Source organism: Haliotis asinina, chromosome 12 (assembly GCF_037392515.1).
Source record: "Haliotis asinina isolate JCU_RB_2024 chromosome 12, JCU_Hal_asi_v2, whole genome shotgun sequence".
NCBI classification, from domain to species: domain Eukaryota; kingdom Metazoa; phylum Mollusca; class Gastropoda; order Lepetellida; family Haliotidae; genus Haliotis; species Haliotis asinina.
The window spans coordinates 16,674,466-16,694,808 of record NC_090291.1 but is presented as its reverse complement, the minus strand read 5'-3'; the positions used below and the strand labels follow the sequence as shown (position 1 = coordinate 16,694,808).

The 20,343-nt window shown below is 41.5% G+C and overlaps 1 protein-coding gene across 1 annotated transcript; it reads right to left on the bottom strand.

Annotated features, from left to right (window-relative positions):
• Positions 1 to 3,178: 3,178 nt before the first annotated feature.
• Positions 3,179 to 20,051, bottom strand: LOC137258784 (small conductance calcium-activated potassium channel protein-like). Its single transcript, XM_067796470.1, has 2 exons — positions 20,036 to 20,051; positions 3,179 to 4,776 (listed from the first exon to the last, which is right to left on the bottom strand). Exon 2 carries the CDS (start codon positions 4,754 to 4,756, stop codon positions 3,365 to 3,367), a length of 1,392 nt encoding a protein of 463 aa, XP_067652571.1. The 5' UTR covers positions 4,757 to 4,776; positions 20,036 to 20,051; the 3' UTR covers positions 3,179 to 3,364.
• Between the last annotated feature and the right edge of the window lie 292 nt (positions 20,052 to 20,343).

Genomic DNA, 20,343 nt, shown 5'->3' with positions numbered 1-20,343 from the left:
ATTCTGAACAGTCGTGCAGCACATACATTGTGTATGCATTGATTAGGGCGGCGACACGCTGCTCACAGCTTTAAGGCTAAAGAGGCACGTGGAGGGTTTATTCACAGTGTATCGGGCGATTCTGCTTTAACTTCAAGTATAAAATCAATCTTGAAAAATACAAAAAAATGAAATCTATGTTCAGCATCAAACTTTCCGCAATGAATTATTCCCAAGAAACGAAGCATGCATTTTGTTATGCAATATTGAACATTAAATGGACTTAACAATGATATAACGACAGGTACGTCGAAGTTACAGCTGTTTTAGTCAAAATTATCATCACATAAAAGAGACTTTCGATGAAACAAATATGTCAGAAAGCTCCTTTGAGGTAAATCTTTTCGAAATAAAGCATGATGTTAAAATGTATTAGATTCATATATATATACGTTTCCGAATTTAAACACATTCAAACATTGCATATAGCAGTGTACACACAAGCAATGTCCAAACAATGATCACAAAAAGACAACAAGCACAATGTCTCTTCATCACTATACATATACACAACAATGGAGAAATTATACAAAACAAACCTGGGTCGTTCCTCAAAGCTATCTTAGAGCTAAGTCGATCGCAGTTTATAGTTAAGGTAATGATATACATGTAACAATAGCAAACATGTTGGGCCGTATATCCAAACAAATAGAAAATCTCATCAAAGTGTCTTCTGATGTTAAATATATTACAGGAGTAAATTTAAGTTACAAATATTTCTACGATACTCAACGATATTTGATATCAGAAGACACGAGGGTGAGATTTTATTTATCATCCAAAATCATTTTTCATCAGTTATCAGTAAAATGTGTATTTATCTGATATTTATCTGAACACTTAACTGCCATTAGTTTTCTTGAGCAGTGATCCTAGAGAGAGCATAGCATTGTGACATCAGCCACTTTGTGACGTCATTGGAATTGTGAATTGTGTTCTTAGTGATGTCAAAGAATTGCGAGGTCATTAACTGGTGATGTAATAGCATAATGACAATTCAACGTAAACAGATATCACGTGATTTCACACAAGCGATATCTGCTCACACTCGAGCGCAGCGATGACATAACATCACTGCCACAGGCTAATTTGCATATCACGTGACCGGGCTTTTGTTTGTAAACTCATGCGCACTCTCATTAACATGCTGAGACTGCAAGCGATTCGACGAGGTTTTCATAATGTTTTACACTGTTACGTAAATATTTTTTTCTACTACTGCGTCAGTAAGGTTTCACAATACATATTTATATTTCAAACCGGCTGCATGTTTTGTTATCCATCAGGCTTCGATGACAGCACGTGGAGCCGTACAAACCATGTAAACAAAGGATCGCTTCGTAAATCGAAATAGTGTTACACATTTTAGGATAATTTCTCAGTGAAATTGAAGCATTTTAACAAAGATGTTTAGTTAGATGTGTAGACTCATAAAAAATATAACAGTTATGAAATTTGTACATTATAGTGATTGAACTGTGTAAGATGTGACGAATCGTCAAATCTTTCTGGCCTGTGGCAGAGATACTATGCTGGCTCGCCGCATGGAACTCTGGGTAGGAGAGTGATATCTACTATGCATCAATATCAGTTTTGGATGACAAACATGTCGTTGCATTAGGTTTTTTTTTTAAACTTTGATCAAATGCTCTTAAGAGACTTTAACCTTCGTTAAACTTTAAGAAATAATACAGATCAAGGGCTAAGATCGCATGAGGAACGGGGCCCTCGGACCTGTACTCTGTATAATAGCATACCCGTAGGGGTGAACTTGAAATTATTGTGCATTATTGTATTGAAATGAACCAAATAGTGTCTGTGATAATTCTATACATTCTTCAAAGAAATAAAAATGTGCCAAAACATTATTTACATGCGGTGATATATTACTTCACGTGGACATGTTCTGCCCGAACCTGAGAATAATTGACATTATATAGGTCATGTGACTGCAATGAACCAATGCTGCATCGCGCGTGTCACGTGACAAGCGTAATACTGAGTGACGTCATCCCTTGAAGTCACGAATAATTAGGGTGCAATAAAATCAGCTTTTATGTCGGGAATATTTGGAGTTTGATATTCTATATTATCTTTGGTCATTCTAAACTGACCAGCAATCGAGTTTAAAGATCATACTCCTTTTTCTCGATATACTGGACTAATTTCGGTCAAACATTCGGTATAACGGGCGTCAACTGTGTACATACTCGACAATGCATGTAATGGAATATCTTTCCTATCCCCCAATCTACTGAATCTTTGGTTAATAATGTTCAACTATAATGAATTTATCTAAAAACTGTAAAGGAGTTTATTTAACTTCCAGGAAATACTGTGCAGGCCCAAAACCCAAATCAGTCCCCTCTTTCCCTTTTAAACCAATCTATGTTCATTAAATATGCAAAACCATCAAAGGATAACATTGCAAAAAGAAGCATATTGGCATATTCAAAAGAATTTCCCGTTTTTCAAAAGAATTTGATAAAAATCAATATTTCCAAAAACATTTCCGTTATAAGTATGAATGGATAGTGAATGGCGATGATTATTTATTCAACAGCTAATGTGCAAGTAGTTGCACGCTCCTAAACAACCAGTGCATTTTATGTGGAAACACACTACAGTAGATTATGTATCCCAACGACTATTAACTCTGTGCGTGCATCATTACATCGCACTGATGAAGAAGAACATAACATTTTCACATCGACCGACTATTTTTTAAGCCATGGATGCCTTCGGTATTCAATGCCAAGCGCACGGCCTCTCCTGTCCTGTAATGCTCAATAATATCTCATGACAACATCACCTCCATGTTATGGTGAACCGTGTTTCACCACAAAAGATGCACAGTTTGTAGTTTATTGTTTAATGCATCATTCAGCAATATTCCAGCCATATGGCAGCCACCTCAGCGACATTATGTGCACCGATCTCACAGTTAGTGCAATGTCGTCTTGCCTTATTGGAATCCCAGTATTTGCATCATTGCTACCATAATCACTGGAATTTTATGATCGCTATTATCGACTTGATATCAACACACTCTCAATCTTCATTATCCTCATCATAATCGTCATCACCATCATTCTGTTCGGAGCGTAATATCGACCGCTATCGTCGTTATCAACACAGTTATCATCACCTTCAGAATATCACGGTTGCCATTGTCCTTAGCATTATCTCCAACATCTGCCAGGAAACGTTTCCGTTATCAGCTGTCATCAACACCATCATCCTCTTCATCGAAACTCCTTAAACACCGTGGACATCTCATTTTCACTGTAGTCGTATTCTGAATCGCCGTAGTCGTCGTCGTCTCCTAGAATATCTTCTTCTTGGCAATGATCTCCTTGATTTCCAGAACCTGCGCGCTCATGCTGAGGGTCAGCGCTTCTATGGTGGCGATCCTCTGGCCCAGATGCTTCTGTTCCTCTTGGACAGACTTGATACAAGCCTGCATGTCGTTCAACCCCGTGGCTAGTTCTACCGGCCCCACCGTACACTCCTGCAGGTGGATCTTCACGAACTGTGCCTCATGCATGGAGCGGATGGCCTTCAACAGTTTTGTTCTGTGGAGTAACATTTGCGAGGACCTTTCAGGAAGTTTTGCCTTCCTCATTTTATATATCCTGATCATCTGTTTAATAATGTTTGCTGCCGCGTGCTTACGTTGTTTGTCCAGAGCTATTTGCTGCACAAATGTATGGACATACTTCTCTGAGCGAGACTGTTCTAAGTTTTTGGCAAGGACAGCAACAGAGAGTGCCATTATTCCGACCCCCATAAGGCCCGTCCACCCCGCTATAAGGCGACCACAGTAGCTGTGAGGGAAGAGGTCTCCATAACCGACTGTAAGGAAGGTGACGGCTGTTAGCCACATGGCCTGAGGAAAGCTGGCGAGATCGTCCTCAACGGGGCTGGTGTACATCTCACACACGCGGAGGTTCCAGCTGTTGATGATAAACATCCCAAACATCACCGTGGTCAGCACGACACCGGGCATGGTGGACATGAGGGCACGGAACACGAACTGGGCATTGATCTTGACGCGGCTGAGAGCCCCAAGACTCTGAACTGAAGTATCCAGGAAGAGTTTACTGTGCACAACAATGAAACGCCCAAACAGGTAAAGACGGAGAAACATAAGGATTGTCAGAATTGCGTTGATTGGGATCGTTGACGTCTTCAGGGTATTCCCTTGCGAGGCAACGGATACAGTCTGTATTGGAATGTCTAAGAACGGCAGGGGATGAATCATACACACGAACAGCTCAAATATGAGTTTAATCCATTTGTTTCCCGTCATCGCCAACCTCCAGTCAGAGAATCCCGCGCGGGCCATGTGCAGTCGGAGCCCTATAATATGGTAAGCCACCACCGCCAGGAGAAGTGCCCCTGTCGTAGCGGAGGTCAACACGCGTAATGCTGTTGATAATCCAGAATCCACAGACGTCACTTGATTGAAAATAAGTTCTGTGTCTATGATCACAAACCCGATCCCCAGCACGCCAAGTACGAAGCTGATGTCAACGATGAGCTTCCGCTGGCTGAGCACTTCTTTCCGCCTGCGCAGTCGGTAGCCCAGGTTGTTGCTGAGGTCTGCAGTCATGCCGCCGTAGTTCTTTCCCGCATCATCGGAGATGAGCGTCTCTGTGCTGTCGTATTTGGTGTAGTTTGACGTCACCCCTAGCGTCAGGGCCGACTCTTCCATCGTCGGCAAACACTCAACACCTATAACAGACAGATACACTTATCAATCAACAACAACCAGTCAATAAATAATAGCTTAACCATATACAGATATTGATAAAGTACTAAACTAGTGAGTTGGATTTAAGTAACGAACGTTTGATGAAGTCATCGAATTCATATAAAGTGGTTATGTTTCGAATGCGAATGTAAGGTTCGAACTCACTACAAGCGGAGGAGCTAAGGGAGAGAACTCTAAACAGCGAACCGTGACTGGAGGCCAAATGACTATCCGTGTGTCTATGGAATAATGAGTGAAAAACAAACGAACGAACGAACGAACCAACGAACGAACGAACACCAATGATAAAAACCCGAAACTCTGATTCAAACCGAAAATCGCCTCAGCAGTAACCGCCATTGTCTGCCAGTGATTGCTTATTGTAATTCCAGATCTACGTATCGTTTGCCAATGCGAAACGAGTGCACTGCTTGATTATATGGGACGATTACATTATAGCGAGAGGTAGAGTTGTATTTCTGCTGTAGTCATCATTTTTCACAACAGCGTGAAGCTCATGACATGCATCACAGACAGTAGGTAGTAATGCATAAACCGCTCGTGTACGGTACCGTGCCAGTTTCGACGTTATTTTGTAAGCTTAGCTTCGTCTTTCATCAATGTTTAAATGCATGTTTGATAAATATTTTGTTCATAAACGTAGCATTTGAAACCACTTGTTATTCAATGTTGCCAGGTTATATTTTAGAATATAGACCATACCAATACGTAAAACAATCTTATGGACGATGTTTTGAACAACAATGGCTGTAGCCATTCATGTATTCTGATTTTGATATCCACTCAGTTCGATTGAATACGTATAGCAACTAATGTCCATTTCGTCGTTATTTCAGCTAAGTTCCCTCTTTTATCAATGTTTAAATGCATGTTTGCTAAATAATTTGTTCATATACAGTGGAAGCTGTCAAAACCGACTTCTGTCTAATCCGGCAAATTGTCAACTCCGGCGTAAAATCTCAGTCCAATGCGTGGCGTGTACATTTATCTCCAGCTGTACAATCCGGCGTGTTGTCTAAAGTGGATTACTTCTTCAGTCCTGATGAGTGCCGGTTTAGACAGCTTCCACTCTATGTACCATTTAAAACCACTTGCTATTCAGTGTTACCAGGGTATGTCTTAGAATATAGACTATGCCAATACATAAAACAATTTCATAGACGGTGTTTTGAACAACAATGGCTGTAGTCATTCGCGTATACTGATATTATTTGCAGTCTCGTCAACATTATGAAAATAAATTATGAAAACCGTTCCAGTAATGTCGATATTCTGGACCCTGAAAGTGTGATCTTTGGACCAATGATATCGACTTTTTCGACCCTTTAACATTGATATTTTGGACCTTATAATATTGATATTATGAAACCTATATAACATTGATATTTGGGACCATTTAACATTCTTTTGCGTCTGTTAGGCTGACATGCAGCAATATTGAGAAACTATTAAACACGTGTAACTAAACGAGAGTCGAACAGATATATATCTATTGATTCATATTATCTGATCTATCCTGATTCGGATCACAATAGGTACAGATAAGAAACTGTAACAAACACACGTCTTAAAAACTAGGAAAATACACATCAAAACTATTGTTGTGACATGTATCTAGCCAGCACGTATCGTAAATTCCAATATTTCAAAATGGCCCCTAACACGTGTGGTGCCATGTGAAAGGAGGTACGTTAAGAAGGCGTGTTTGTTCAATATGTGTGCCTAACGCCTAACGCTTGGTTATATAACATTAAAACCAGTATAAAGTGAATCTGTACATCAATAGACTAGGCTGAAATTATGCCGCTACAAGATTAGGGTTGACATATACTTGGTCACCAACAATTGAAGTGAGCGTTGTTCGACCTGAACGGTATACAGCCTGTTTATCCACCTGCTTGTCTGGCCCACTTAACATTTCCCATGGTCAGCGAAAACCAAGAATCTACACTGGTGTAAGTCTACTACAACATCGTGAATGTTTTCGTCATGAGTACCCCTTAATATCTCCGTTGGTATCCCCGTAACTCACGAGTGTCTCCACCTGTCGTCAGTCTCATTGATCAATGAAAACAATGATTCCTGCCATTCTGTGGTGTTCTTAGTGTGCAAATGTCAGTATTCCCTGGGCAACATTGTAACATGACATATAAACCCATTTTTGTTGTTTTATCCTTTTTCGCTACTGTTTGGATAGTTTCGCTCTAGACTGATAATAGATAATATCTTACATTGAGATTCATCATTTGAAGATGGCACCTTTCATTTTCAGGTGATATTGTTTTAGTACACTCTTCTTTAAAACTATGTTATATCTAATTATGGACATTGTAATTTATTGACACATGTATATTGTTTGGTACGAAGTTTGATGAAATGATACAGCCTATAAAGCAGACATTCTTCCACAGACATTCGTTTCTGAGAGAAGCAGCGTTACATGTTGTTCACGAGAGATGTTCTCATGCATTTTGAAGTACTGAAAATACTTCACTATTTTATCTATTTCTTATGTAAACCACAAGGGAACTTCCATAAACAAACACATCAACGTGAGTATAACGGGATACAGGAGAAATAGACAATTCTCTGAGTAATGCCTTTGTACAAAACTTCTGCAAACCTACCTTGGGTGTCGCCATCCCGACATTGAGTGCAGCGGCCATTTCCAGATAATAAGCTAGATCCCTGACGCCTAACCTCAATTCTCAAGCACTCATACTACTGAACAAGAACGAATCATTAAGACATTTTCTATGGTCGGGAGGTGGGAGCCTTGTCTATGGCACCAGATGTTGCCTGTGAGGGATAGGTATTGACGTGACAGAGCGGACGGGTCGATTTCATCATACCTGTTGTTGGTGTGCAGAGGGGGACTTGCGTACCGAAACATACGTAGACATAACGCGAACATCGTTTGAAAAGGGGTGCTAATCGGAGCGGGGAGCTGTTTTACTGTGACCATTGCAAGGTCTGTGTTTACGGGGATCGCAATGCGAAACAGGTGTGACCATGGAAGTGTACCACTGTAGCCAAGCCCTGAGTTCACTTATAAGGTTTGGGGGTGGTCCGTGAAACAGGTGTTTTACTGTCACCACTGTTGCCAAGCTCTGTGTTCACTTATAAGGTTAGGGGTGGTCCGTGAAACGGGTGTGTATGGGAAGCTGTTTTACAGTCACCACTGTTGCCAAGCTCTGTGTTCACTAGTAAGGTTAGGGGGTGGTCCCAGAAACAGGTGTGGATAGGAAGCTGTTTTATTACCCCCGCCGCTGCCAAGCTCTGTGTTCACTTATAAGGTTAGGGGGTGGTCCGTGAAACAAGTGTGTGTGGGAAGGTGATTTACTGTCATCACGGTTGCCAAACTGTGTTCACTTATAAGATTAGGGGGTGGTCCGTGAAACAGTTGTGGGTGGGAAGTTGTTTTACTGTCCCCGCCGTTGCCAAGGTACGTGTTCACGGGTAAGGTTGGGGACTGGCGTGGGTAGTGAGATTTTTATGTTAACCGCTGAAACCATTACAGCATATTCCTTGTTAACCACTAAGAGCTTTTATACCGTAATCCAGAATTTACAGAGTATGATACACGCAACTTGCAAGTCGTCGACTCTGGCCCAGACAAACCATTGGTTGCAACTGACAGCCCTAAACGATACACGAAACTGTTTCAACGCAGACGGCAATGTGGATGACGGAAGGGCTAATTCGGAATAGGGCTGAACCACCGAGTGAGACAAACACTGGACTGGACACTTTTGCATTTTGGTTTGTTTGGGAAACATCGGGATTTACAGGGACTTTATGCTTCGGATCGGCATTGTCCAACTGAACCGATATTTAAAACACTCTGGCTGCTGGGGCCTTTTCTTTTTCTGTTATTTACAATATCACAAGATAGTTATAGATAGCGGTTTAGGTTTATGCTGCCAACCAAACAAGCGAGCGTGACCACCTAATCCCGTCAGTGGCTTCTTCAGACAAGCATGGGTTACTGAAGAACAGTTCTAACCAGGGTCTTTAATATTACATTCCGTTGGGTATAGATGCTGTGTCTCTCAGAAAAATATTTGATAAATTCACAACAATATGATAGTGCTGACATATTTTCTGGTGGTTATAGATCCAGGTACCAGTCTAGGTCACTCTACTACAAGCGTGACAGTGGCCATTTTGTCCCTTATCGTGTCTTTGCCACGTGGTCACCTTATGAAGCTGAAAATCCTGTTTTACACTCACCTGAAGTAAGAATAGCATTATCTGTTCAGAGTACCCAATGTCAAAGCTCTATGGCGTTTTAACAGCATGATCATTGATTCACGCAACTGGGATATGATGACATGTGTCAAGCAAGTCGGCGAGCCTATCATGATCACCCGATCCCGTTAGTCGCACTACAAGCATGAGTTTATTGACAACCGATTCTAGCACAAGTCTTCACGGGTGTGCAAGTAGCAGACAGATATATTAGCATGTAGGTGGATGAGTTCGCTAAAGCTATCTGTCCATCTTGTAGTATATGTTTGTATTGTTAAATCACAACCTTCAGGTCATTTTCTTCATAGGAATGGGCCGATCTTTGGTTCCAGGTGGTTTTTCTGAAAAAAACTTATACCTACACGTCAAAGGGAGATGGTGTCCTTTAACTGCAGGCAAAGACCCCTCATCCTGCTAGTAACAGGATGTTTACAGGGTGGCCGACCATGGAAGTGCACAACAGTGTGTTCTGAAACAAGTCTCAACACAACCACTTGCCAGAAGACCTTTCAGCACTGAAGACGGCCAGTTCACTTCACCCAAAAGACAATTCCGATTCCGGTGATCTATGCAGACGAACCAGACATCCATGAGGCGGACCCTTCCTTCGGCCCCACGTAGAATTGACTCTTCAAGACGAGAACCAGAGAAACCATTTGGCTGAGAAGATTCATGGTGCACCAGTCTAGCTCACTGTGAGTGTGACCAGAAGTTACCAACACGTAAAGACCATTTTCACGCAGGGTGGAAATCATTTTGCCTGCCGTCACAACGCTAGTACAGATGAGTTTGCTTAGTTCTCTAAGTGACACAAACTGTGTTATTAAAATCGCCCCTTTAGTGAAAAAGTATTAGCGAATGGGATCACACCACACTTCATTGACAAAACAAAGGCTACGCTGCAGACACATCCATATTAAGGGACGATGCTGTAGCCTAGTGGTCAAGGCGTTCGCTCGTCACGCCGAAGACACGGGCTCGATTCCCCACATGGGTGCAACGTGTGAAGCCCATGTTTAGTCTCCTCCGCCGTAATATTTCAGGAATAATGCGTAAACCAGCGCACAACTACACTCACTCAAATAGTCCTTGATCATGTCACGAGTGTATATAGCTTACAGTCGTCGTTCATAGGCCACCGGAGGTATTAGCATACCCTCCACATCCTATATCCACATCCTATATCCACATCCTATATCCACATCCTATATCCACATCCTATCAGTCAGTAACCACTGCTATCAGTCCTCCGTATTTATGAAGTACGGCCGGTATGGCCATGAACACATGTTTATTTGGAGACAGAAGATTACTATGTTGAACGAGTGCTAACAAAAGGCGACCTCCTACAACCACGACTCTCTGTTTACCCTTCTAACGCGCAATTACTTTGCATTGACAGCAAATGACAGGCATGCATATTTCAAACACGTGGGATTTAGCGTGCCCAGGCTTAATCAATAGCCTTTATCGCCAACAATAACATCATCAATATATTATTAAGACAGTGGCATATATGCATACTAACCAATGACATGTCGTCGTCAAATTGATCCGGGGTGTGAACTAATTAATATCACCTTGTCAGGACGCCGTGCTATAGCCAACAAGTGCTAATTCCGACCCTCTGAGGCTGTTGTTAAAATGCCAAGAGTCAAGAAATCGGATTGCTTTGTTAAAACAGAAAACGCAATGAGACGATGTTATGAAAGAAAACAACCTGCGTAAATGTTCAGCCACGAAAGGTAAACACGAGTAGATATGTTCACAGCCTTTGGCAAAGAAGATGAACTTTCTGTGATATTTCCAGTAGGCAGAATACAGCTGACCTGATTAATGTCAGGATTGCAATTAGTGTCATGTGTCATGATCATCTTTCTAATACACTGTCGACGTCCGGGAATAGTTAACCCCTGAAATCCAGTCAAACAGATTCTATTGGGCACAAAATGAAAAATATTAGCTGTGAAACTATTTCAATGGATCACTGACAATTTGTGATTACATAGAAACAAACTCATTCTCTCAATCACTGCGGTCTTAGTACGTCAGGAGAGGAACAGACACATTTGTTTACAGAGGTGTGTCTGCAATATCGTTTTGCGTCAGCTGTTTACTCGGCTATCTACGCGCTGCTTGATATACTGTAATACTGCTGGCTGCATCAACCAACTTAAGATCTGTTAAATCTCAGTGCAGTGGCGTAGTCCTGTGGGTGATATTTCTTATAATGAAATTTTCTGATGAATAGTTAGAACATGAATGATTGGATCTTGTTTAACTCCATAGTCCGAAAAAGTGGGCCAATGTAACTTTAGTCGAATAATAGTCGAATCTGCACCATACCAGTAACAGACCACTTACTCACTAATCAGTCTGTGTTGATAAGCAGTCATCCCAGTCTACCTAGCCGACGATGGTGTCCAGAGTGAGTTGGTTTGCCATATAGCAATATTTTAGCAATAACACAGCATGGGACACCAGAAACGGCCTGCACACATTGCAGCCATGTGGGGAATCAAACCCGGTCCTTTGGCGTGACGAGCGAACTCTTTAACCACTAGGCTACCCCACCACCCTTTGAAGGAATGACACCTCGTTGAGTTTTGTGACATTTTTTGTCCATCAGAGGGATTGGGTCACGTGATAAGGGTGATAAGGTAAAGACAAGTAGTTGTGACGTAACCTTATTGGTATGACCCCAGTGAGATGTCATTCGTGTCAAGCACGAACTGTTTGGATCAAAGAGCGTATACTAGATATGTGAAGGAACATTTGAAACAAAGCTGAGCTGCCCCATAGCCCTCTACAGAGTGAAGGAGACTAGAACCCAGAATGGCCTGAAGACATTCAAGAGCTGCTATGCATTTAGCGTAACTCTAACGTGATCCATCTGCAGACCTCCAGCTTTGAAGCAGTGGAAGATACGTAACTAAAGCTAATAAAACGACTGATCGATTAGGCACACGGGATTTGGCCATCTACAGAGATATCAGTGAACACTTTAACGTTCAGATTCAGGGCAGCGCACAGCGAAACCGACAAATCTGAACTCTCCGCAGAAATTCTGCTGATATCCGCCCACTTAAACTGATTGATGAAAGTAAAGAGTCGCCAAACTATTTCTATTTTTTGAATACACTCATACAACGCCAGAGCACGGAGATATAGCGTGCATTTCATAATTTCGCGTTTCCCTGAGCTCTGTTACGGTGCAGGCTGCGTTGCCCGGCGCCACGAAGTAAAAGACTAGTAGAAAGATTCGTCGTTGGCATTCAATCTATGGTAAGAACATTACATTACAATAATAAGAGGACTTACAGCATAATAGACAGCCATCGTGAACGTCTGTGTATACAACCGTATAGTGTATACAACCTTTCAGCGCTGCTGGAGATGGACCAAGACGCCGTGTGAAGAATGGAAACCCTCGCTTGTGAGGTATTGAGTACGGACACGGAGAACATGTGAACCCACGTCGTAAATAGTAGCAAAATATGTTGAACTCGTCAGCGGTATTGGAAGGGGTACAGGCATGTCGGACATGATGAACGTGTTGAACATGTTATAGGTTAACAACACGAAAGTGTACATATTGATTCCTTGTTATCTATTCAAACCTTTGATGAAAGTAATAATATATTTCGAATTATACTCATCATTACAAAGAAACGCAACATAAATGAATTCATGAATTCTATTGTAGTGATAAAGTAGCAAAGACAAAATCACAGACGAACAAATGCACGCAAAACATATACACACAACACATACACGCTTGAGCAGTGTTTCCGACCTGTGGACAACGTGTGGCTTCATAGAGATTGTGGATTTCAAGTTAACCTCACAGGCTGCTACATTTGAACTCGTCACCTTCCACGGAGGACCAACCCGAAGTCCTTTACGTCTGGCATACCAGTTTTAGAGAGATGTCTCCGAGGACGACCCGTTAGTGATGTAAATCTCAAGGGCTAACATGTTGGAATGCGGTTCGACAAACGCTCAGTCACTGAAAAAAATACCTTTAAATTGAAAAGGAATGCCAATGCGATGGGAGATTCAGAGACTAAAGAAAACCAGACTTGCTTTATTTAAGGCTGTAGCACTGCAGAAAGGGGTGGACGCGAGGGAAATAATTCGGTTCATGGACCTTGACACAGACTACGGATTATGTCATGTCATACAGTGAGCGGCCTCAACTGCAGAGAGACCTGTAGTTCGATGACAAGTCAAAGTTTGCTTGCTTCGTGCTGTGGATGGTCACTGGGGCATGCGACGTCAACGTTTTCAACCAGACTACATACTGAGGGTGGCTGAAATAGGAGGAGACTGTCAGGTAGTTTGGCAGCAATCCTACTCCGCGGCAGGGCAACGGCACTGCACATTGATATCGTCATTCCCATGGTTCGGAACTCCAGTGCCATGATGCACTTTGAGAAAGGCGGAAGACACACGGCACAGCTCACATCATCACTATATATACCTGCACGAAAACAATATTCAGGTTCTGCACTTGCCACTTCGATCACAAGATTGGAACCCTCTCCAACAGTCAGAACATTTGTTGGCTGGGGAGATAGACAATGTCAACCACAGTCGCATGAAAGGTGTGGTGGTTCACCATTACAAAATCCCTATTCCGTGGTATTCATCAAGGATAAAAATGAACCAGAATCGTCCTCTCACTGATCCAAACCATGCATTGCTGATGAAGAAAGTATGCATCGTTATAAAAAACCAAGTCACAAAATCAAATCCGGTTTAGCAGTACTTATATTTGTGTGAGAGTTCTCGCTCCCTTGGGTGGGCACACATGCTGAGTGGATATGTTTTGGACCTCTGACTTTTTGTCACAATACATATACATCAGCGACTGTCAGCTGTGATAGCGAGCGTCATATGGTGACATTTTGCTGATTCACCAATCAATATCAGAATCCATCTAATGTCACCATAATGCATTTGCGTTTCTATTTAGGGCTGTATGAACATATATGTAAACTCGTAAGCCGTCTTCTGTGGAACTGATGTTAATAGCGCTGTAGGCTTCCTTATAACCCCCCCTCACCTCATCCCCCCTTCCCACCCCTCAACAACCACCACCACCGGTCCAGAAGCCACATAAGCCTGTGATTGACATCATGAGCATACATGTACATGACTTGGATATGAAGACGTGAATCAACGAAATTGAAGTTCCAATTCGTTATAAAATAAGTACCCTAAACCTCACCAACCATACCGGACCATTGACAAACGCTCTAACAACAGAACCGGCATGTAGAAAAATATATAGCATTGACTGAACCATGTACAACAGAACCGGCATGTCGAAACATAAATAACAACGCCGACACTTTGTCCAATTCAAAAGTTCAAAACACATTGAACCACCGATGTTAGCAATGACAGAGGTAACTGTGGTTAACACAGGTAACATGCTAATGCACTGGACAACAACAATGGTGTACACCTCATGACTTGAACTGATGAACCAGTGAACTGATGACATGAACCGCTGAACAGAGAGACATGATTACAGTAAGCCGTTCATCAGCAATTCTAGATAACCATTAATATAATCAAAATATACAGTGACTACAAAAGGCCACGTCTGGTAACATTTACTGGAACTGATGTTTGAACTCATAAGCAAGATGGCGAGGCAGTTTAAGCGTGTCGTCATGATGATGGTGTGGGTTCAATACCCCACATTGGTGCAATGTCTGAAGACCATTTGCGGCGTCCCCAATTGAAACTGATAAAAACATCTTAAAACACGGTCTTAACTGATGGGGAATATATGTAAGAAATCGATGCTGTCGAAAATTCAACAGTGCCGTTTACAACAGTACTAAATAATTCTATCATCAGATAGCCAGAACATGAGCAAACCCTGTTCATTTAAATAAAAGCGCCTGTGGACTTCGCCTTCTGAAACTATTCACAAGCCTCCCCACGACGCTGAATGCATATCCCTCGACATAGCAGCTGATTGTATAGTTTGGGTTCATGATCTCAACTCCACTGGGCGTCACATTAAGTAGACGCTCATAGTCAGCTGATGACATTTCGCTGTGAATAATTAGCACGTCGTCACACCATTAACAGTCATTACAGCTGAACCACATGTAAGTGTGTTGGGGCAAGCGCGAAAGATTACCCAAATCTCAAACACTATTCATCCCTCAGATAATCATTGCATGTATCTGTGATTCTGTGAAAGAAAAACGGAGATCATGAACACCTTTGATGTTGAGTTTTACGCCTCTTTTAGCTATAATCCAGAAATATAACAAAGAAATATACACAAAGAAATTGGTTTCATACATTATACTCTTGAGGGGGATCGAGCCCGTGACGACCGATCCACTAAGCCACCCCACAATTTCATGAAAATATTCCCGACAATAAAAACTCCTTTGGGTCATAAATAATTAGAGGTAAACAATTCTCGAACTGGCTTCGATAAAACCTATTTTTGTGTCTAGTCTGTGCATGTGTTAAATAGTCGTGGAAATAATTCGTCCCCATTGAAAACAATTCTAAAGATTCAGACTTACAAGGTAACGCTGTGACACACCGAGGAAGAGTGAGTGAGTGGGTGACATTCGTTTTACGCCACCTTTGGCAATATTTCAGCAATATCACAGCGGATGACACCGGAACATGTGGGGAATCAAACATGGATCTTCGGCGTGAAGAGCGAACGCTACTCCATCGCCCCGCACCAAGGATGAAGACGAACCAATTAATCGAACCCTCACCTGGTTGAATCTTGGACTGCTGATGAAACAAGTATTTGCGGTAAAGGAAGCTCTATGTGTTCACTTTACACTCAAAAAGGTATCAGTATCCCACTGTCTAAGACACACCAATTTGCTATTCAGAGTTGCGTCCCTTTAGCTTACCAGGAACCAGTGGTCGAGGAACTGGATTCCGATTCGTCTTTCGGATATCTCAAAGTTTGTCGGCACCACACCCTTGCTCGTAGGTTTAACGAAAGTGGTAAAATCCTGTATAACTTCGGGGTTTACTCCCACATAAAGCAGACACGGGGTAACAATTTCATTCACTCTGAGAACTCTTTGTCAAAATTATTCAGTCGATTTCTTGCCCTTTTATGGAGAGACGTTTCTATGTAATTTCTGAACGATGTTTCATGTCTAAACATTATGCTCCTTCATCAAACACTTGCCATATAACAGGACTGGAAATGGCGTCTTAACCAGCACTGAACTGAACGACGACTCGGGACGGCCATTAATCTACGTTTATGTTCTGTTCAACAGCTCTTTAAACGCCTCGTTAAATACCGGTGTTCCCAATCTACTTTTCAGAGACATACTATAGGCGAGGGACGTTGGGGAAGCGTAGTGGTTAAGGCGTTCACTCTTCGCGATGAAGACCCAGGTTCTGTTCCCCCACATTGGCTCAATATATGAAGCCCATTTTTGGTGTCCGTCGACGTGATATTGTTGGAATATTGCTAAAAGCAATGTAATAGCGGTGGAGTAGTTATGGGGTTAAATTGTTTACGTTTGTTTGTTCATGTCAACTTCCCGACAATGGTACAATTTTGAAAGTGTTATTTGCTGTAACTTGGAATGAATTCTCAGAAATAACTTAATAATGAAATAATAACGTAATGAATATATAATGCATAGTTTTGCAAATGCATAGAACGCATCTGAACATTTTCTTAAAATGTGGGTGAATGCAGACTTGTTCTTGTTGCTATACAGCTGGAATAACGAAATTATGACGTAAAACCCACTCATCTCAGCCCCAAATCCAGACCTTTGGTGTGACGAGCGAACGCTTTAACCAGTAGGCCAATCCAACTCTACCGCACTCTGGAACAGTGTTTTCATGTGTTCCTTATGAGAGAAGTCCTAATAGTATGATAATACAAAACACGGCATGCATGTTAATGAAGGCAATACTGGCTTCCATTCAGCATCAACGTCCATAGCAGCCGTGTCTCATTCACATGAGGAGCTTAATGAAATATTGGAAGTTTTTGTGAAAGCAGTACAGAAATTAATCTGTGTTCATGATCAACCCATTGAACACAAAGCGGGTCGTCAAGGACTTCAAACTGTTTGTAGACGTAATATGCCTCGAGCTGAGGCCAAACATACTGACGTAAAGCTGGAAAGTTCAAGCTTCAAGAATGATCGCCCTTCTCAGATAACAGTAGCTGAGTTGCCCCCGTCTCAGAGGATGTAAGTTTTATTGCTGTGCATCATACTTCAAATACCAAACAGGCAACGCTGATTGCGAAGGGGAAGTGGGGTAGTCCAGTGGTTAAAACATTCACGCGTCTCGCCGAACTCCCGAGCTCGATTCCCATGGGTACAGCGTGTGAAGTCCATTTCCGGTGTTTCCCGCAATGGTATTGCTGGAATGTTGCTCAAAGCGGCGTGAGATCAAACTCACATACTCACTCACTCACTCACTAAAACACTGACAATCAGTGCCGTTGAAAATGTACTACAAATCTCTGATTGGACAAGATGTACTATTGATTTTTTGTATCGGAAAAGGTTTATTCAATATTACGATTGATTAAGTGAGCGAGTTTAGTTTTACGCCGCACTCAAAACTATTCCAGCTATCTGGCGGTGGTCTGTAAACAAAACGGTCTGGACCAGATAGTCTAGTGATTAAACATAAGCATCGGTCTATGCAGCCGGGATACGATGACATGTGCCAATCAAGTCAGCGAGCCTGACCACCCGATCCCGTTAGTCACCTCTAACGACAAGCATGGGTTGCATAAGATCAACTGTAACCTGGTCTTCTTCTTATATAATGACTGGATTGTATTTAATAAAATATCATGGCTCGAAATATTAATAACATCTCTATCTGGTACAACGAAAATGTACTTTGGAAAGAACATTAACGATTCACATGTATACGAAATGTACCATACATTGCAGTGTTACGGTTGCCCGTGAATGAGAAAATCTGGGTCAGTGGTTGATATCTTGAGCACACACCGATGATACGAAATTATTCATGTCACCGAGACCAACCTTCCGGCACATCTCCACTTTTGACCAGATTGATGACTGTCTATACTCAGTCACCACGGGTTTGTGGTATGCATGATTCCAGGGGGTTCTAGCATTACGTATCCAATAAGACAGTAATCCCTTACCTTTGATGTAAGGTTCTTCTTAAAGAAACTAATTTAACTATATTTCATTAAAATATTAGCAGATATTTTTATAAACAAATTATTTTTCATGAATTTGGTAGACATTTGTGAGGAAACCAAATTTCAGGAATCTTAGCAGGTATATTTAAGAATAAGTTATTTTTGTTATCAAAGCCCGCACTTTCAATGACATTTCCTCGGTCTGAGAAACCGCCGCCTCATTCTCTCATTTAGATGTTCTATATTTATCATCTGTCGGGAATAAAACCGAAATGACAAATAGAAACGTGTGACGTCTTGTTGCTGTGATGGAACCAATATACCTTTGTTCTTTCAGCAGTGTAACTTATCAAAGCTGACTGTTTACGAGTTGCGCTATGACCTTTATCAACACACTTGTAATTGTAATACCAACAAAGCACACAGAGCGACATCTGGCGGCTGATGGTAAGTACGACAAGCGTTGGAGCCCCGTCATGCTCAACGACACATAATATCAAACGTCACACGCAATACCCACGCTTGAGAATATAACAAACATGCTGTAACTGGACGTTATGAGACCATCTATGTATCAGTTATGTATACGTAGAACTGCATGTATTATAAAGGCCCATATTACGCTGATAATGGTTAATTATGCAGGCTGACACAATCTTTGTGATGTATATTGTAAATGCACCAAACAAGCATGAAAATAAAGACTTTAAGTTATCCACTCTGTTAAATAACAGTTTAGGAATAATGAAATTAAATACGACGTCATGAAATTAAATACGACGTCATGAAATTAAATATGACGTCTTTGTTAAGTATTTGTCTATGGGTAATTTTTTTGTAATATGTGTGTTTGTTTCCATTATTTGGACTTTGCATGTTACAGCACCCTACACATTAGACAATAATCATAGGGGAGAGAGAGAGAGAGAGAGAGAGAGAGAGAGAGAGAGAGAGAGAGAGAGAGAGAGAGAGAGAAAAAAAAAAAAAAAAAGAGAGAGAGAGAGAGAGAGAGAGAGAGAGAGAGAGAGAGAGAGAGATTTCTAAATCTGCGCCACATCAAACGAGGGACACACGAATCCTGGGTCGTTGTTCAGTTAAAACTGTGTTCTCTATTTCAGTGTAGACTTGTTAGGATTATTACAATTCAAATGTCATCCTGGATGTGGAATGTCATGACATCCATATTCTCCACCCAAGTCCGCATCCCCAACAGTTCTCTTCAGTTTACATCAAGCATGAAGCATAAACAATTATTACCGTAAAATTTAAATTTCGATTAAATCAGTCTACCTAAGACAATCAAACAGTCGGATGTACAAACACCCTTACTCTTTCTGAAGGAATATCCATTTAAGGATTTAATTTTTTAAGCGAAAAAGTGTTCTTGTGTTACAATGAGACCAGTACCTGGCGTGTCCATCGTGAATTGGTTGTTGTCATTAACATATTAAATTTTAATCGGTTACTAAAACTTGCACTGTTGTGTATTAATATACACGCAAATGTCAGGTTAATTTAATAAAGACTTATTTGATATTGTATATTAGTTTGAGAACTAATGAAATTGTATATCCCCAAACCATTACATGACAATGATTGTAAAGTTATTGTGATTTTCCTGCCTTAACGGTTAACCCTTCAATGATGGCGCAGTCTGTATACTATCGATCATTTCATTCAACTTAATATTGATCAATATACGTTTAGAATTAAATTGAATAAAAACTTGCATCGATGAAGGTGAAGCCATGGACGTTATGAAGTTCATGCAAATAGTATTATAATTAAAAGATACTTACCCTATGTTGGTGTGATTCTGGGTGTACCCTTCCCCCGCGGGGATGATCTCGTACCCCACAGCGCCTGTCCGCCGTACCCCTAGCTTCACACAACCCCTGGAACAGAGAGACCGTGGAAGTCAGAGCGAATCCTGAGTGACTGTGCAGGCTGTAGTGATGTTGAGGTGCCGATGTGGCCTGCCTGTCAGCTGATCGATCGGCCTAACCCCCACATCGTCTACAGCGACAACGGCTGATTGATTCGAAATAGAGAAATGTCGAAACTTCGACGTACACAGAAATACTGCTATGTCGAAGGTGACAGAAAC

Excerpts from the sequence above, each read along its gene's own strand:
- LOC137258784 (XM_067796470.1), bottom strand. The coding sequence starts at position 4,756 with ATGGAAGAGTCGGCCCTGACGCTAGGGGTGACGTCAAACTACACCAAA.